The 11,974-nt window shown below is 57.8% G+C and overlaps 1 protein-coding gene across 15 annotated transcripts in view; it reads right to left on the bottom strand.

Annotated features, from left to right (window-relative positions):
- Window positions 1-259: 259 nt before the first annotated feature.
- The window catches only part of MAPT (microtubule associated protein tau), a 22,985-nt gene continuing 11,270 nt past the window's right edge, over window positions 260-11,974 (bottom strand). For 4 of the 15 annotated variants that reach the window (XM_031064356.1, XM_014310782.2, XM_031064361.1 and 1 more), the window contains 8 exons: window positions 11,235-11,361; window positions 10,701-10,751; window positions 10,026-10,291; window positions 6,956-7,048; window positions 6,716-6,808; window positions 3,451-3,532; window positions 3,188-3,300; window positions 260-1,296 (listed from right to left, as the gene is read on the bottom strand). In XM_031064356.1, the coding sequence (XP_030920216.1) occupies window positions 1,081-1,296; window positions 3,188-3,300; window positions 3,451-3,532; window positions 6,716-6,808; window positions 6,956-7,048; window positions 10,026-10,291; window positions 10,701-10,751; window positions 11,235-11,361 (1,041 nt within the window). In that variant the 3' untranslated portion in view covers window positions 260-1,080. Of the gene's footprint in view, window positions 1,297-1,647; window positions 1,781-3,187; window positions 3,301-3,450; window positions 3,533-6,715; window positions 6,809-6,955; window positions 7,049-10,025; window positions 10,292-10,700; window positions 10,752-11,234; window positions 11,362-11,974 lie in introns of all 15 variants that reach the window. The other 11 variants (XM_031064360.1, XM_031064366.1, XM_031064357.1 and 8 more) reach the window with 7 other exon arrangements.

Genomic DNA, 11,974 nt, shown 5'->3' with positions numbered 1-11,974 from the left:
CCTGCCGGGGTCTCACCGCTGCCACCGGCGCAGCAGAGCCATGGAGCTGCCACCTCCGCCATCGCTGAACTGACCTTGCAGGGAAAGAAAAAGAACAACCCAAAAATGTCACAAGCTGCACCCAAATCCAGGAGCCATCCCAGCCCTGGAGCTGTGGGTGCCCCTCCTCCGGCAGACATGCGGTGCCGGGCTCCTCCTGCGGCACCGGGGCTGGGCACGGCCGGAGCCGGCGCGGGGCAGCTCAAAACTACTTACAGCATTTATTTTTCAAACACATGCTCGTTTATGAAAACAATCACCCTGGCACGGTCCAAGCATATACAGACAAATCTACTCTACGACACGAGGGGCTGCCAAAGGAATGGGGAAAAGCCTCTACTCATCCACTCAGCGGTTCCAGCACAGCCACGGAGAGGGGAACGGCCGCCCGGGGCCCCTCGGAGCGGGCACCCGGCCTCGCCGGGACTCCAGCTGCCGGAGCTGAGAGCGGGTTAGGGGGTACCTGGCCGTTATCTTCATACACATCTCGGCTTTCGGAAATAAAAACAAAAGGTTTCTTCCAAATCAGCAGGCAAATTTAACGCGGGGAGGGAAGGAGGGAGGGAGGGCACCTCCCCGCAGCCCTGGCTGCGCACCCAGCCCGGCCAGCGGCAGGACAGAGCTGGGCCAGGTCACCGCCCCTTCCCGGGAGGGCCACCCGCTGCCCGGTGCTGGTGCGGGGTGCTCGGGTCAGCGTCGTGCTGTGGCCGCCCCTCGGGCCCCCTCCCCGCCTCGCCGGGGGCCCCGGGCAGGGCTGGGGCAGCGAGGGCAGGCGCAGGGGGAGCGCGGGGACGCGACGGGACGGGCTGTGCGCTCCGAGGAGCAGGGGGAGAGGAGGTTTTGTACCTCATAGTGTCACTGATTTTGAAGTCCTGGAGCTAGAGCTGAATGAACAGTAAAAGCAGGTTAAATCATTAACCAGTTAGGGACGGGGAAGCAGCTGTAAAAGGAACAGAGGAAGAAGGCCAGATTATTATTTTTGTTTCTTTTCTTTTTCGTTTCCTTTCCTTGTCTTCTCTCCCGGTGGCCGCCGCGCTGCGATCACAAGCCCTGCTTGGCCAGCGAGGCGGACACCTCGTCGGCTAGCGTGGCCAGCTGGGGGGAGTCCACCAGGTTGATGCTGCCGGTGGAGGAGACGTTGCTAAGGCGGCGCGGGGAGGCATCTCCGGAGATGGTCGGGGACTTGTAGACGATTTCGGCGCCGTGGTCGGTCTTGGCTTTGGCGTTCTCGCGGAAGGTCAGCTTGTGAGTCTCAATCTGTGAGGGAGAGGAGGGCGGTCAGAGCATGGCCAGGGGACAGAGGCACCTGCCAGGTGTCCACCCAGACATGGCCCTGAGAGGGGGCAGCAGAGCTCAGAGCAGTGCCCCAGGCCTCAGCATGTCCCAGGCACCAGAGGGAACAGCAGGACCTGAGCATCTGGATGCTGCCAAATCCTCCCCAGGCGAGGTCCTGGGTCCCAGAACGCAGAGGGCACAACCTGGGCTGCTCCCACTCCCCTGGCAGAGATCGTGGGGGGACGTGGCACGTGAAGCTTCCCCTTAGCCCATGGAGCTGCTCCCAGGAGCCAAACCCCTCTCCCGGTGAACTGGATCTGGTTTGCTACTTACAGGTGCCCTCCCCAGCCGAGTGCAAGGCTGGGGGCTGGCTCTCCATGGGGCTGAGTGGCTCCAGCACCAGGGCCTGGAGCCCAGCGGGGTCTGGGCTCGGGGTCCAGGTCTTGTCTTCCTTGCCTTTCTCTCTCTACAGGTGAAGAAACCCACCCAGGGCAGTGGGGGGCAAAAAATGCATCAGCAACAAAAAACCATGATCCAAGAAATGCCAGCCAGAAGGAAAAAGACAAAAAATATAGAAAAGAAATAGAAAACTGGGGAGAAAAAGATCCGAAAAACAGGGCCATTCACTGACTCATAGAAAGAAGAGTGGTTGCCTTTGGAGCCAGGGAGGAAAACTCCAGGAACAGCACAGGAGAGCACAGGGACTTGGGCAGAGCACAGAGCACCCAGCTCCCCACGGCACACCCAGCACAGGAACCAGAGCTCAGCCTAAAGGGCTGTGGACTGCGAGTCCCAGTGTGGATCTGTGTGTCACAGAGCAAGGAGGGGGCTTGGGGACATGGGAAAGGGGCAGCAGAGCTGCACCTGGACTCAGTTACACCCAGAACCTCCTCCAGGCTGGGTTTAAGCAGGGGAGGAGCAGCCACCAGGCTGGAGGAGGTGATGCCACTGCTGGGTCAAAGCCTTGCAGAGAAACTCCCCTGCAGAGGGCAAGTTCTTCAAACTATGGCCCAGTGAATGTGCCAGGAGGTGACAGAGCCATCGCTGGAATCACAAAACCGATGGCAAAAGGCTCAGTGAAGCACAGGGGAGCTGATGCACGGCAGAGAGAAGGGTAAGGAAGTCAAGCGGTCCCGCAGTCAGAGGCCAGCTGGAGGTGAGAGCTGCAGCTGCACAGAGAACACGTGGCCAAGAACAAAGTGCCAAAATACAGGAGCTGAAACAGAACCTTCCCCTCCCATTGAGACAAAAGTGCTGCAAAAACAAGCAAGATAAAACCCGCTTTTCCCTGGGGAAGCTGAACCCTGCGTGTGGCCAGGCTGGAGTGTCAGCTCTGTGCTTACCTGATGTCCTCACCCCCCTGGCTGCTGGGGACTTGGTGGCCCTGAAGCCCAGCTGTGGGGCTGTTTTACTTGGCCAAGACTCACTGAAGTCACCATCAAAGCCTTGGTGGGAACAGCTCAGCCCCAGCTCACCTCCCCGACCCGAGTGCCTTTCGTGTCTCACTTTAATCCCCAAGCACTCCCCTCCCTTCACAGAGCCCTGGGTCAGGAAGGAGAAATCACCTTCTGAAGGGCCAGTTTGCTGCAAAGTCACCTGCTCTAAATAAAGCTGAGCCTCTAATGCTGCACTTTCACTGGGGATCCAGCCCCTCTGCAGCTGCCAGCTCTGTGTCACAGCAGCAGCACAGCACGGGACTGGCTGATGGTGGGAAGGGTTTGGGACACAACAAACGCCAGAGGCAGCAGAGAGAGCGGGAAACCACAGCAGAGGCTGTCACTGGCTCGTGCTCACTCAGGGGCCACCCTGGGCAGTGCCACCACTGTCCCCTCACACCCACAGCAGGACACACCTGTCCCCAGGGCCCCTTTACCTTTTTATTGCCTCCTCCAGGGACGTGGCTGATGTTATCTAGGGACCCGATTTTCGACTGCACCTTATCTTTGAAGTCCAGTTTCTCAGATTTCACCTCCACCTGGCCACCACCTGCAGGAGAAGAGTGAGAGGTGGCTCAGGGGCTGGAACAGCACCCAGCACTGCAGGGCTCACTGGGGCTCTCCTGGCACTGCCTCCCCTGAGCCCCTGCCCTTGCCCAGCCCTCTGCCCCTCTCACACCCCCCTGAGCCCCAAGGGTACCTGGTTTGTGATGGATGTTGCCCAGGGAACCACATTTGGATGTCACATGGCTCAGGTCGACTGGCTTGTAAACGATTTGCACCTGCCCGGAGGAGAGAGGAGAAGGGGATGAGCTGGTGGCCAGCACGGGCAGGTGGGGAGGGGGACACAACACACAGCAGCACCTGAGCTGGATTGGAGGGAAAGGACAGCTCCAGCCCCAGGAGGATTAATGACACCAAAGAAACTGCCATCAGAAATGGGAGATCATTAATGCCCGTGTGCAGGAGCCTCTTAACATGTCAGCATGCACGAGATCACCTCTCCACAGAGGGGGGAGTAGAGGCAATTTTAAAGTGCTCGAGTGAGAGAGAAAGTGGAGTGGTAATTAATTTAAGATTTGCATACACATCATCCAAAAGGAGGAGATATACCAGAGAGAAAAATGTAAAACAATAAATACCTTTTCTGGTGTAAAACATAAAGCTTATGTCCACAAAAACTGAAAGAACAGAAATGATCAATGTGCACAGAACTTTCAAAAGAGTGACCAAAATATGCATTTCTGAAAAATGCTGTAACGGAAATAAGGGTTAAAAAAATTAAAAAAAAAAAAAAAGCAAAGCAAAATCTAAATATCTGGAGTTCACATCATAGAAATTAAAATGGCAATTATAAAGTATTGAACCACAACAGCATTTTGTGACATTTAAGCCCTGCTTTGCTGTGCTTTGCCCACGATGTCTCTGAGGGGGGCTCCAGCAATTGCAGGGATCCCCCCCCGTCCCCAGAGCGCTCGTGGCATGGACAGGGGGACACGGGACAGACACAGGGACAGCACGGGGCTGCAGGGCTGGGCAGCAGCCACACACCAGGGAGGAGCCTCAGAGCAGGCACACACACGGCAGCCACGGCAGGAGCAGGAGACAAGGGGGACAAAACACCCCCAGAACCCCCCAGGTCACCCTGGAGCCTGGCTGGGGACCCCCACCAGCCCTGAGGGTCAGCTGCTGCTGGGTGGGTGGGGCTGGGCAGGAGAAATGGCATCACCCACACCTCAGGCTGGCTCTGGGGACAGCCTGGCCTCCCCAGGGAGCATTCTGCTGCTCTCGGTGCTCCCCAGGCAGTGCGATGCTCTCAGCAGCCCCAGGAGGATGGGCCAGCACCAAAGGGAGCTGTGACAGGAGCTGCTCCTCCCAGCAGCTCCCAGACCAGCACCAGGACCCACTGCAGCCTCTGCTCCCCATCTCAGCACTGAGGCTGACCCCAAAGCCCCAGGGGAAGGTGCATCCTGCAGTCCTCACCTGGCCCCAACACGCCCAGTGATTGTCACAGCCCTGAGAAACAAGCCTGAGCCCAGCCTGGAGCCAGGAACAGGAGCAACAGCCCCAGGCACTGACCTGCCTTGTCTCTGCTGCTCACACAGACCAAAAGGCACGTTTGACAGGAGACAGAGAGGGAGGAAAGCAACCCCTCAGGGTCTGGGAGCACACCGTGGACACAGACGTGGGGACAGTGTAGGGACAGGGAACACGATTAATGCACTTGGGCAGGAGAGGAGCTGGGTTTGGTTGGAAAGTAGGAAACAGACCCAAAAAGGGCAGCTGGTGCCTTTGTGATCCCAGCTGTGACCCTGAAGGGTCTCTCAGCAATTCAGGCATCACTGAGACCTGGGACTGAAAGTCCTCTCGTTTCCAGAACAAGCAGTCAGCAATTGGAACTTTCTGCTTTCATTCCCAGTCCCTTTTGTGACAGACAGGACTCTGTCATCCCTTCCCATCCTGCTGGGGAGCACAGAAGGATCCTCCCCATTTTAGCAAGGAAGGAAAAGGGGAACAGAGTTGTTTGCCTGGGAAAGCAGTGCCAGAGACCTGGGGATCCCACCCTCAGCATCAGCAATGCCAAGGCCAACTCCTGCCTGAGGCACCCCCTGGTCAGAGCATCCACAGGCTTCAAAACCCAGGCACCAACCCCAGGGAGTGGCAGCTCCCTCTGGAAGCAGGGATGGCTGGGCAGGGGCTGGGTTTCAGTCCCAAAGCCCTGGGGTCTCTTGTTGCCCCCTCCCGAGGAGCCCAGGACAGTCTGGCACTGCCCCTGCCAGGCTCTGCTCCCAGAGCTGCTGCAGCCACGCAGAGCCCGTGGGGTTCTCAGCTCTGGCAGGGCCTGGGGAGGGATCACAAGCCCCAGATGAAAATCTCAGGTAATTCTTAACCCAGAGCAGCTGCAAAGCCCACGGTGTGAGCTCTGTGGAGGAAAGCACCAGCTCATCACCAGCCACAGCACAGGGGGTTCGTGGCCAGCACCAGCTCCTGGCCCACCCCACCCTGGGCAGCCCAGGCAGGGCATGACCCCAGAGTAAGGAAGAGGAACGACCATGGAACTGTTTCACAGGGGTCTGGGCTCTGCACAGCAGCTCCTCTGGCCTGGGAAGGAACTGCAGAGTGACACCAAATTAGAGCCAGAGGTTGCAAAGCCAGCTGTGTCCCTGTGTTCACCTGCCAAGCCTTCTGCAAGGCTCAGTTTCTCAGGGAGGGCGTCCACAGAGATCAAGGAAAATCCATGGGGAGCATCTCAGAGCAGGCCCCAGAAGCCCCAGTGACACTGCCTGGGGTCTCAGGGATGTGCCTTCCTCGGCCCAGCATCTTTCCTGGACCCAAACTGTCTCCAGCTGTAAATCCACCAACCTCTGTGGAGTTTCTCCAGGTTTCTGGCACAGTAACTGAAAGCTGAGTCTGGTATTTATGTGGGAACAGCTGGAAATGCCAGTGTTCAAATCAATTAGCTCAACAATACTTCAGGCTCAGCCCCCATGGGCGCTGCTGGACACATTCATTAGCAAGGAGAAACTTAATATTTGCATGGATCATACTTGCCTGATGGGAACGGGCACGTTCACATGTTGGGCAGGATCATGTCCAATTTAGCAGCACATTGAGCAATGAGGACTGGGTCTGCTCATAAACCTGCCCATCTCCTGCATCACCCTGTGCCAGGGGCCCCATCCCACAGCCCAGGAGGCTTCCAGCCTGCCAGGCAGTGCAGAGCCCTGGGGTTACTGGGATGTTTGGTTACAGACGTGGTTTGGACACGGGGCAGTTAGTTCTGTCCATGGCAGGCATGTCCAGGACTCGTTAGGGTTCATTTTTGGGTTAAAGGGTTAAATGACAGCACGTCCCCAATGGCTATGTGACAGCAGCGTGGCTGCAGATAGCATTGGTGATTAGTGTAACAACATGCCACTGAAATCAGGATTATTACAGAGCATTCAAAGTGTGAAGGTACTCACACTGCCTCCGCCCGGGATGTGTTTGATATTATCCTTTGAGCCACACCTGGATTGAACGCTGCTAAAGTCCAGCTTCTTATTAATTATCTGCACCTTTGGTAGCCAGAAAAGAGTCATTGCACGTCACCAATAGCTATCTGCTGGCAGGGTCACTGCAGATAGCATTGGCAGTTCAGTGTACACAACATGCCAGTTATCATCAGCACTAAGATAGAGCATTGAAAGTGTGAAGGTACTCACACTGCCTCCGCCCGGGATGTGTTTGATATTATCCTTTGAGCCACACTTGGATTGAACGCTGCTAAAGTCCAGCTTCTTATTAATTATCTGCACCTTTAGTAGCCAGAAAAGAGCGTGAGAAACAACATGACCATCTGCAGCTTGACCATGTGTTACAGCCCTAAAACCAGGAGCCTGCTTTCCAGCGCCAGCAGCAAAAAGGAAAATCTCTGGCTTGCTGCACAGATTTTTGTGTTCCTGGGCTGGAAAGGGAAGATGGAGGTGGGCAGGTTATAGCTCGAGACTGGACAGGCCTGGGGAGTGCTGCAGCCCTGGGTCCCAGGCCACAAACACCAGGCAAAAAGCTCAGCCTGGATCCTTCCACTGAGAGAACAGGGAACTCACTGGGCAGCACAGCAAACCCACTGGGAGGCAGGGCTGAGGCACCACCAGGGCTCAGACACAGCTCCTGCAGAGCCAGTGGAACGAGGAGGGATGGAGCTGAGAGAAAAATGCCTGCCCAGCTCCAGCTCTGGGCCAGGCACACCTGGCCTTGGGCAAACAGAATTTATCCTGGGGAGCAGGAGCTGTGTGTCCAGCACTGGGAGGGGACACCCAGCTCTGCTCTGCACGGGGCTCACACTCCCTCCACAGCTGCCAAGAGAAAGCCAGAAATGCTGCCAGGGATGGCAGTGATTCCCATCCCAGGGATGCAGCCCCAGGACAGGGATGCAGCTCCAGGTCCCACCCCAGGGATGCAGCTCCAGGCCAGGGATGCACTCCAGGTCCCATCCCAAGGATGCAGCCCCACCCCAGGGATGCAGCTCCACCCCAGGGATGCAGCTCCAGGACAGGGATGCAGCTCCAGGTCCCACCCCAGGGATGCAGCCCCATCCCAGGGCTGTGGCACATCCCTAACATGTTCCTGGTGGGTGGGAGTGGGGTGGGAAGGGCTGGGGCCACACGGGAAGCACTGCTGGCCGCTGCCTGCAGCCCCAAAGCCTTCCCTGCACGCTGATCTCTGTGCTCACAGAGCTGGCTCCGTTCAGGGCTTGTTTTCCCCCCTGGCTGTGTAGGGAGCTGCCCTGGAGCCACCTCAGGCACCTGAGCAGCACTTCCAGACAGCCCCAGGGTGAAGGCAACCCGTGCTCCTTCCCCACACGCCCTGGAGTGCCTTCACAACCCCCACAGGTGTAAATGCAGGTGACAGCGCACAGGTCTGAGCCTGTGCGAGGCACCACGAGAGCCCCCAGCAGTGTCACCCCCCTGGGCACAGACACTGCTGGTGGCACCTTCCCCAGAGCTGAGCAGGCACCTGGCCTCCATCCCAGCATTGCAGCCCCAGCCTGCTCTGCCAGGAGAGCTCCCTGCAGCGCCCTGGCTCTCCAGCATGACAGGCACCAGGGCTGGCGTGTGCCTCCAGCAGGATTGTCCCAATTTGCACCAACTAATGCCACAAATCAGGAGCCAGCTGTGCCAGAGCAGGCTGTGCCAGAGCCACGCTGGGTGATGCAGCCACAGCACGAGTGCTCAGACATGCAGCAGCACGGGCAGAGACCTGGCCTGGCTGTTCCTTTGCTTGCCCAGCCTGGGGGTCTGGAATCTGCACAGAGAGCAGGCTCCAAACCCATTTCTGAGCAGCCTCAAATCAAATGTCTGGGATCAGCCCCTTCTGCTCCAGCTGCAGCCACTCTGCTGGGAGCAGTCTACAGAATGCCCAGCAGAGCATCCAGCCATTCTCCCCTGCAAAGAGCAAGGAATTGTCCCAAATTCAGCTGTCCTTACTCTTTCAGCAACAACAAGGAACAGAGAAGCAGAGAGGGGGGAAAAAAAAGCAACTTGTAAAAGCTGGATTAAAAAAGAACAAGCAAATAATTTAACTGTTTTCCAGTAAACAAGGGTTCCTTCTAAAATCCCTGGGGAACAGGGTTTGTGGGGGTGGGAAGAAAAACCCATGTCTCGTGCTAAGTGGGCAGGAGGGCTGAGCCCCCCCAAAAAGGACACTGTGCTCATGTGCTGCTGTCTCATGACCAAGATAGGTGCCCAGGCTCCAGAGCCCCCCTGGATGGTGGCACAAAGCCAGTGAATCGCCAGCCACGGTGGGAAGTGCCTGGAAAGGCCATGGAGAAGCAGGCTGCCACTTCACAGGATGCAGAGGAGCCAGCCCAAAGCCTCCCCCCCCCATGCCAAAGGGGGAACATTCAGAGCCACCGAGGTACCTGCTCACACAAAATGTCATGCACAGCACTCAGGGAACGTTTGTTATGGCTCTGCAAGGTCTGCAGCCAGGCAGTGCCACCCCCAGGACAGGCAGTGCCACCCCAGGACAGGCAGTGCCACCCCAGGACAGGCAGTGCCACCCCCAGGACAGGCAGTGCCACCCCAGGACAGGCAGTGCCACCCCAGGACAGGCAGTGTCCCCTGCCAGGCTTTTAGAATTTAAGCCAAGACCCTCATTCCCAAGCAGAATTTAATCCAAGACCTTCATTCCCAAGCAGAATTTAACCCAAGACCCTCATTCCCAAGCACTTGGAGCCCAGAGGTCGCTTTGCTCGTGAAACAGCTTTTCTGGGTGTGCAAAGTGTTTGAAAGGACAGAAGTGCCACCAGTTCTGGCCGTGCCACCCTGCACTGTGTGGCACCTGGTGGCACAACACAGCCCAAAACCTTGCCAACAGAGCTGGATCCAAAGTCCCAAAATTCTGGCAAAATGTGGGGTCCGAGCCTGAGACCCTCAGGAGGAGCAGACAGACCCTCCTGTCCCCTGCCCCAGGCACAGGGTGGCACTCAGAAACACAGCCCTGACCCTGCCACTCCTCAGCTCACAGCCTGCTGTCCCTGCCTGGGCATTGCCACCACCAGGGAATGTCATTCCCCCACGAGACCCTCACCACGAGCTCTCCATGGCACAGCTGAGCAAGGAATTCCAGGCCAAGCATCCAACCCCAAAAACCTTCCAGGTGAAGCAGAGCCAGGCTGGAGCCCTGCCCATGCCCAGCGCCCAGTGCTGCTGCAGGGAGGCCCTGCCAGCCCAGAGGGAGCACCCAGCACACACTGTCCCCCCCAGAGCCAGGAGCAGAGCCCGTGTTTACCTTGCCACCTCCGGGCTGGTGCTTCAGGTTGTCGGTGGAGCCGATTTTGGACTTGACGTTTTTCAGGTCGGGCATGGGCGCGGCGGCGGGCGGGACGCGGGTCTTGGCGGAGGCGGGAGATTTCGGGGGCGTGCGAACCACTGCCACCTTCTTGGGCTCCCTGGCTGGTGGGGTGGGCAGAGAGGGGGTGCGGGAACGGCTGCCTGGAGTCCCGGGGGAGCCGGGACTGCTGTAACCGCTTCTGTCTCCAGACTTGGGCTGCTCACCTGCAGTTTGCACACAGCACAGCCCCGGTCAGGAGCCCTCCCCTGCTGCCCCTGGGGGCTGCTCTGCCTCGTCCCAGAGCCCACCCAACAGCCCAGCGCAGGGGGAGGCTGCTGGCTGCACTTTCTTCTACTCCATTTTGAAGGAAAGACTGTGATTCAAAGGCAATTTCCTAATATCCCAGAAGGAAGATGGTCTCCACTGCCTGGATCATCAGTAAGGCTCCCCACCCGAGCGTGGCACGATGAATTACAGACAAAAGACACTCAGAACCACTTTTCTATTAGAAATTTGGAAGCGCTTTCGCAAAATTATTTTCTGCAATTAACTAAGGCTGATCGCTGAGCAGCTTAGCACTGTCCCCAGTTTGGAAAGGAAACGAAAGAAGAAAAGAAGACCCTTAAACATCACCTTTCTCAGTCTTTGCTGCTGCAGGAGGTGGCTTTTTCTGCTCCTTTCTGCCTGTTTAGTGAATGAGAAAGATGCTTAAACATAATAAAGCTGGAAAATTAATTGATTTAAGGTTTTATGCAGCTCTGGTTAAGTATGAAATGTATGTATACATCCAGTGAAATGCACCATTTTAATGGAAATTCACAATGCCTGATGCTTTCTGGGGTTTTCTTCTCTGAGCAAAATGGGCTAATCTCCATTCCTGCAATCGAAGAATTGATCCTCTTGCCCCTGCTCTTTGTGAATATCATCAGGGAGAAAACGAGCAGATGGATTAAAAAAATGGAGCTGCCTAAATCTTCCAAATTTGAGGAAATCCCAGGGGATAAAGCAACTGGCCTCTCCTACACACCGGAGACTGCAGGAACACAGGCACTGAGCAGCACCTGGAAGGGCTCAGAGCCCCAGGAGAGGGCTGGGTTTGGTCAGTAACCCCTGGCACTGCCCAGCAGCACCACCCAGCCCCCAGCACACGCTGCCACCGTCACCTACCGGAGCTGGGAGGGGTCTTGGGGGCCGTGGGGGTCTTGGCCGGGATGCGGGTGGCGTTGGTGGAGTTCCTCTGCGCCTGCCCCGCGCGCGCCGAGCCCGCCTTGGAGCCAGCCCGCGCCTCCGGGCCCTGGGGACACAGCAGGACATCAGGGACAGGCTGGCACCCCTCAGAGAGCCAGGGACAGGCTGGCACCCCTGGGGACACAGCAGGACATCAGGGACAGGCTGGCACCCCTCAGAGAGCCAGGGACAGGCTGGCACCCCTGGGGACACAGCAGGACATCAGGGACAGGCTGGCACCCCTCAGAGAGCCAGGGACAGGCTGGCACCCCTGGGGACACAGCAGGACATCAGGGACAGGCTGGCACCCCTCAGAGAGCCAGGGACAGGGTGGCACCCCTGGGGAGCAGGACATCAGGGACAGGCTGGCACCCCTCAGAGAGCCAGGGACAGGCTGGCACCCCTGGGGACACAGCAGGACATCAGGGACAGGCTGGCACCCCTCAGAGAGCCAGGGACAGGCTGGCACCCCTGGGGACACAGCAGGACATCAGGGACAGGCTGGCACCCCTCAGAGAGCCAGGGACAGGGTGGCACCCCTGGGGACACAGCAGGACATCAGGGACAGGCTGGCACCCCTCAGAGAGCCAGGGACAGGCTGGCACCCCTCCCACTTTTCCTTGGGATTCCCCACACCTGGAATGTCCCTGTTCACACCTTGTGTCCCAAATGCACAGGCA

This window comes from Geospiza fortis, unplaced genomic scaffold (genome assembly GCF_000277835.1).
Source record: "Geospiza fortis unplaced genomic scaffold, GeoFor_1.0 scaffold344, whole genome shotgun sequence".
Taxonomy (NCBI): Eukaryota; Metazoa; Chordata; class Aves; order Passeriformes; family Thraupidae; genus Geospiza; species Geospiza fortis.
Note: the sequence above shows the minus strand (reverse complement) of the source record. Positions and strands in the feature narration are given on the sequence as shown.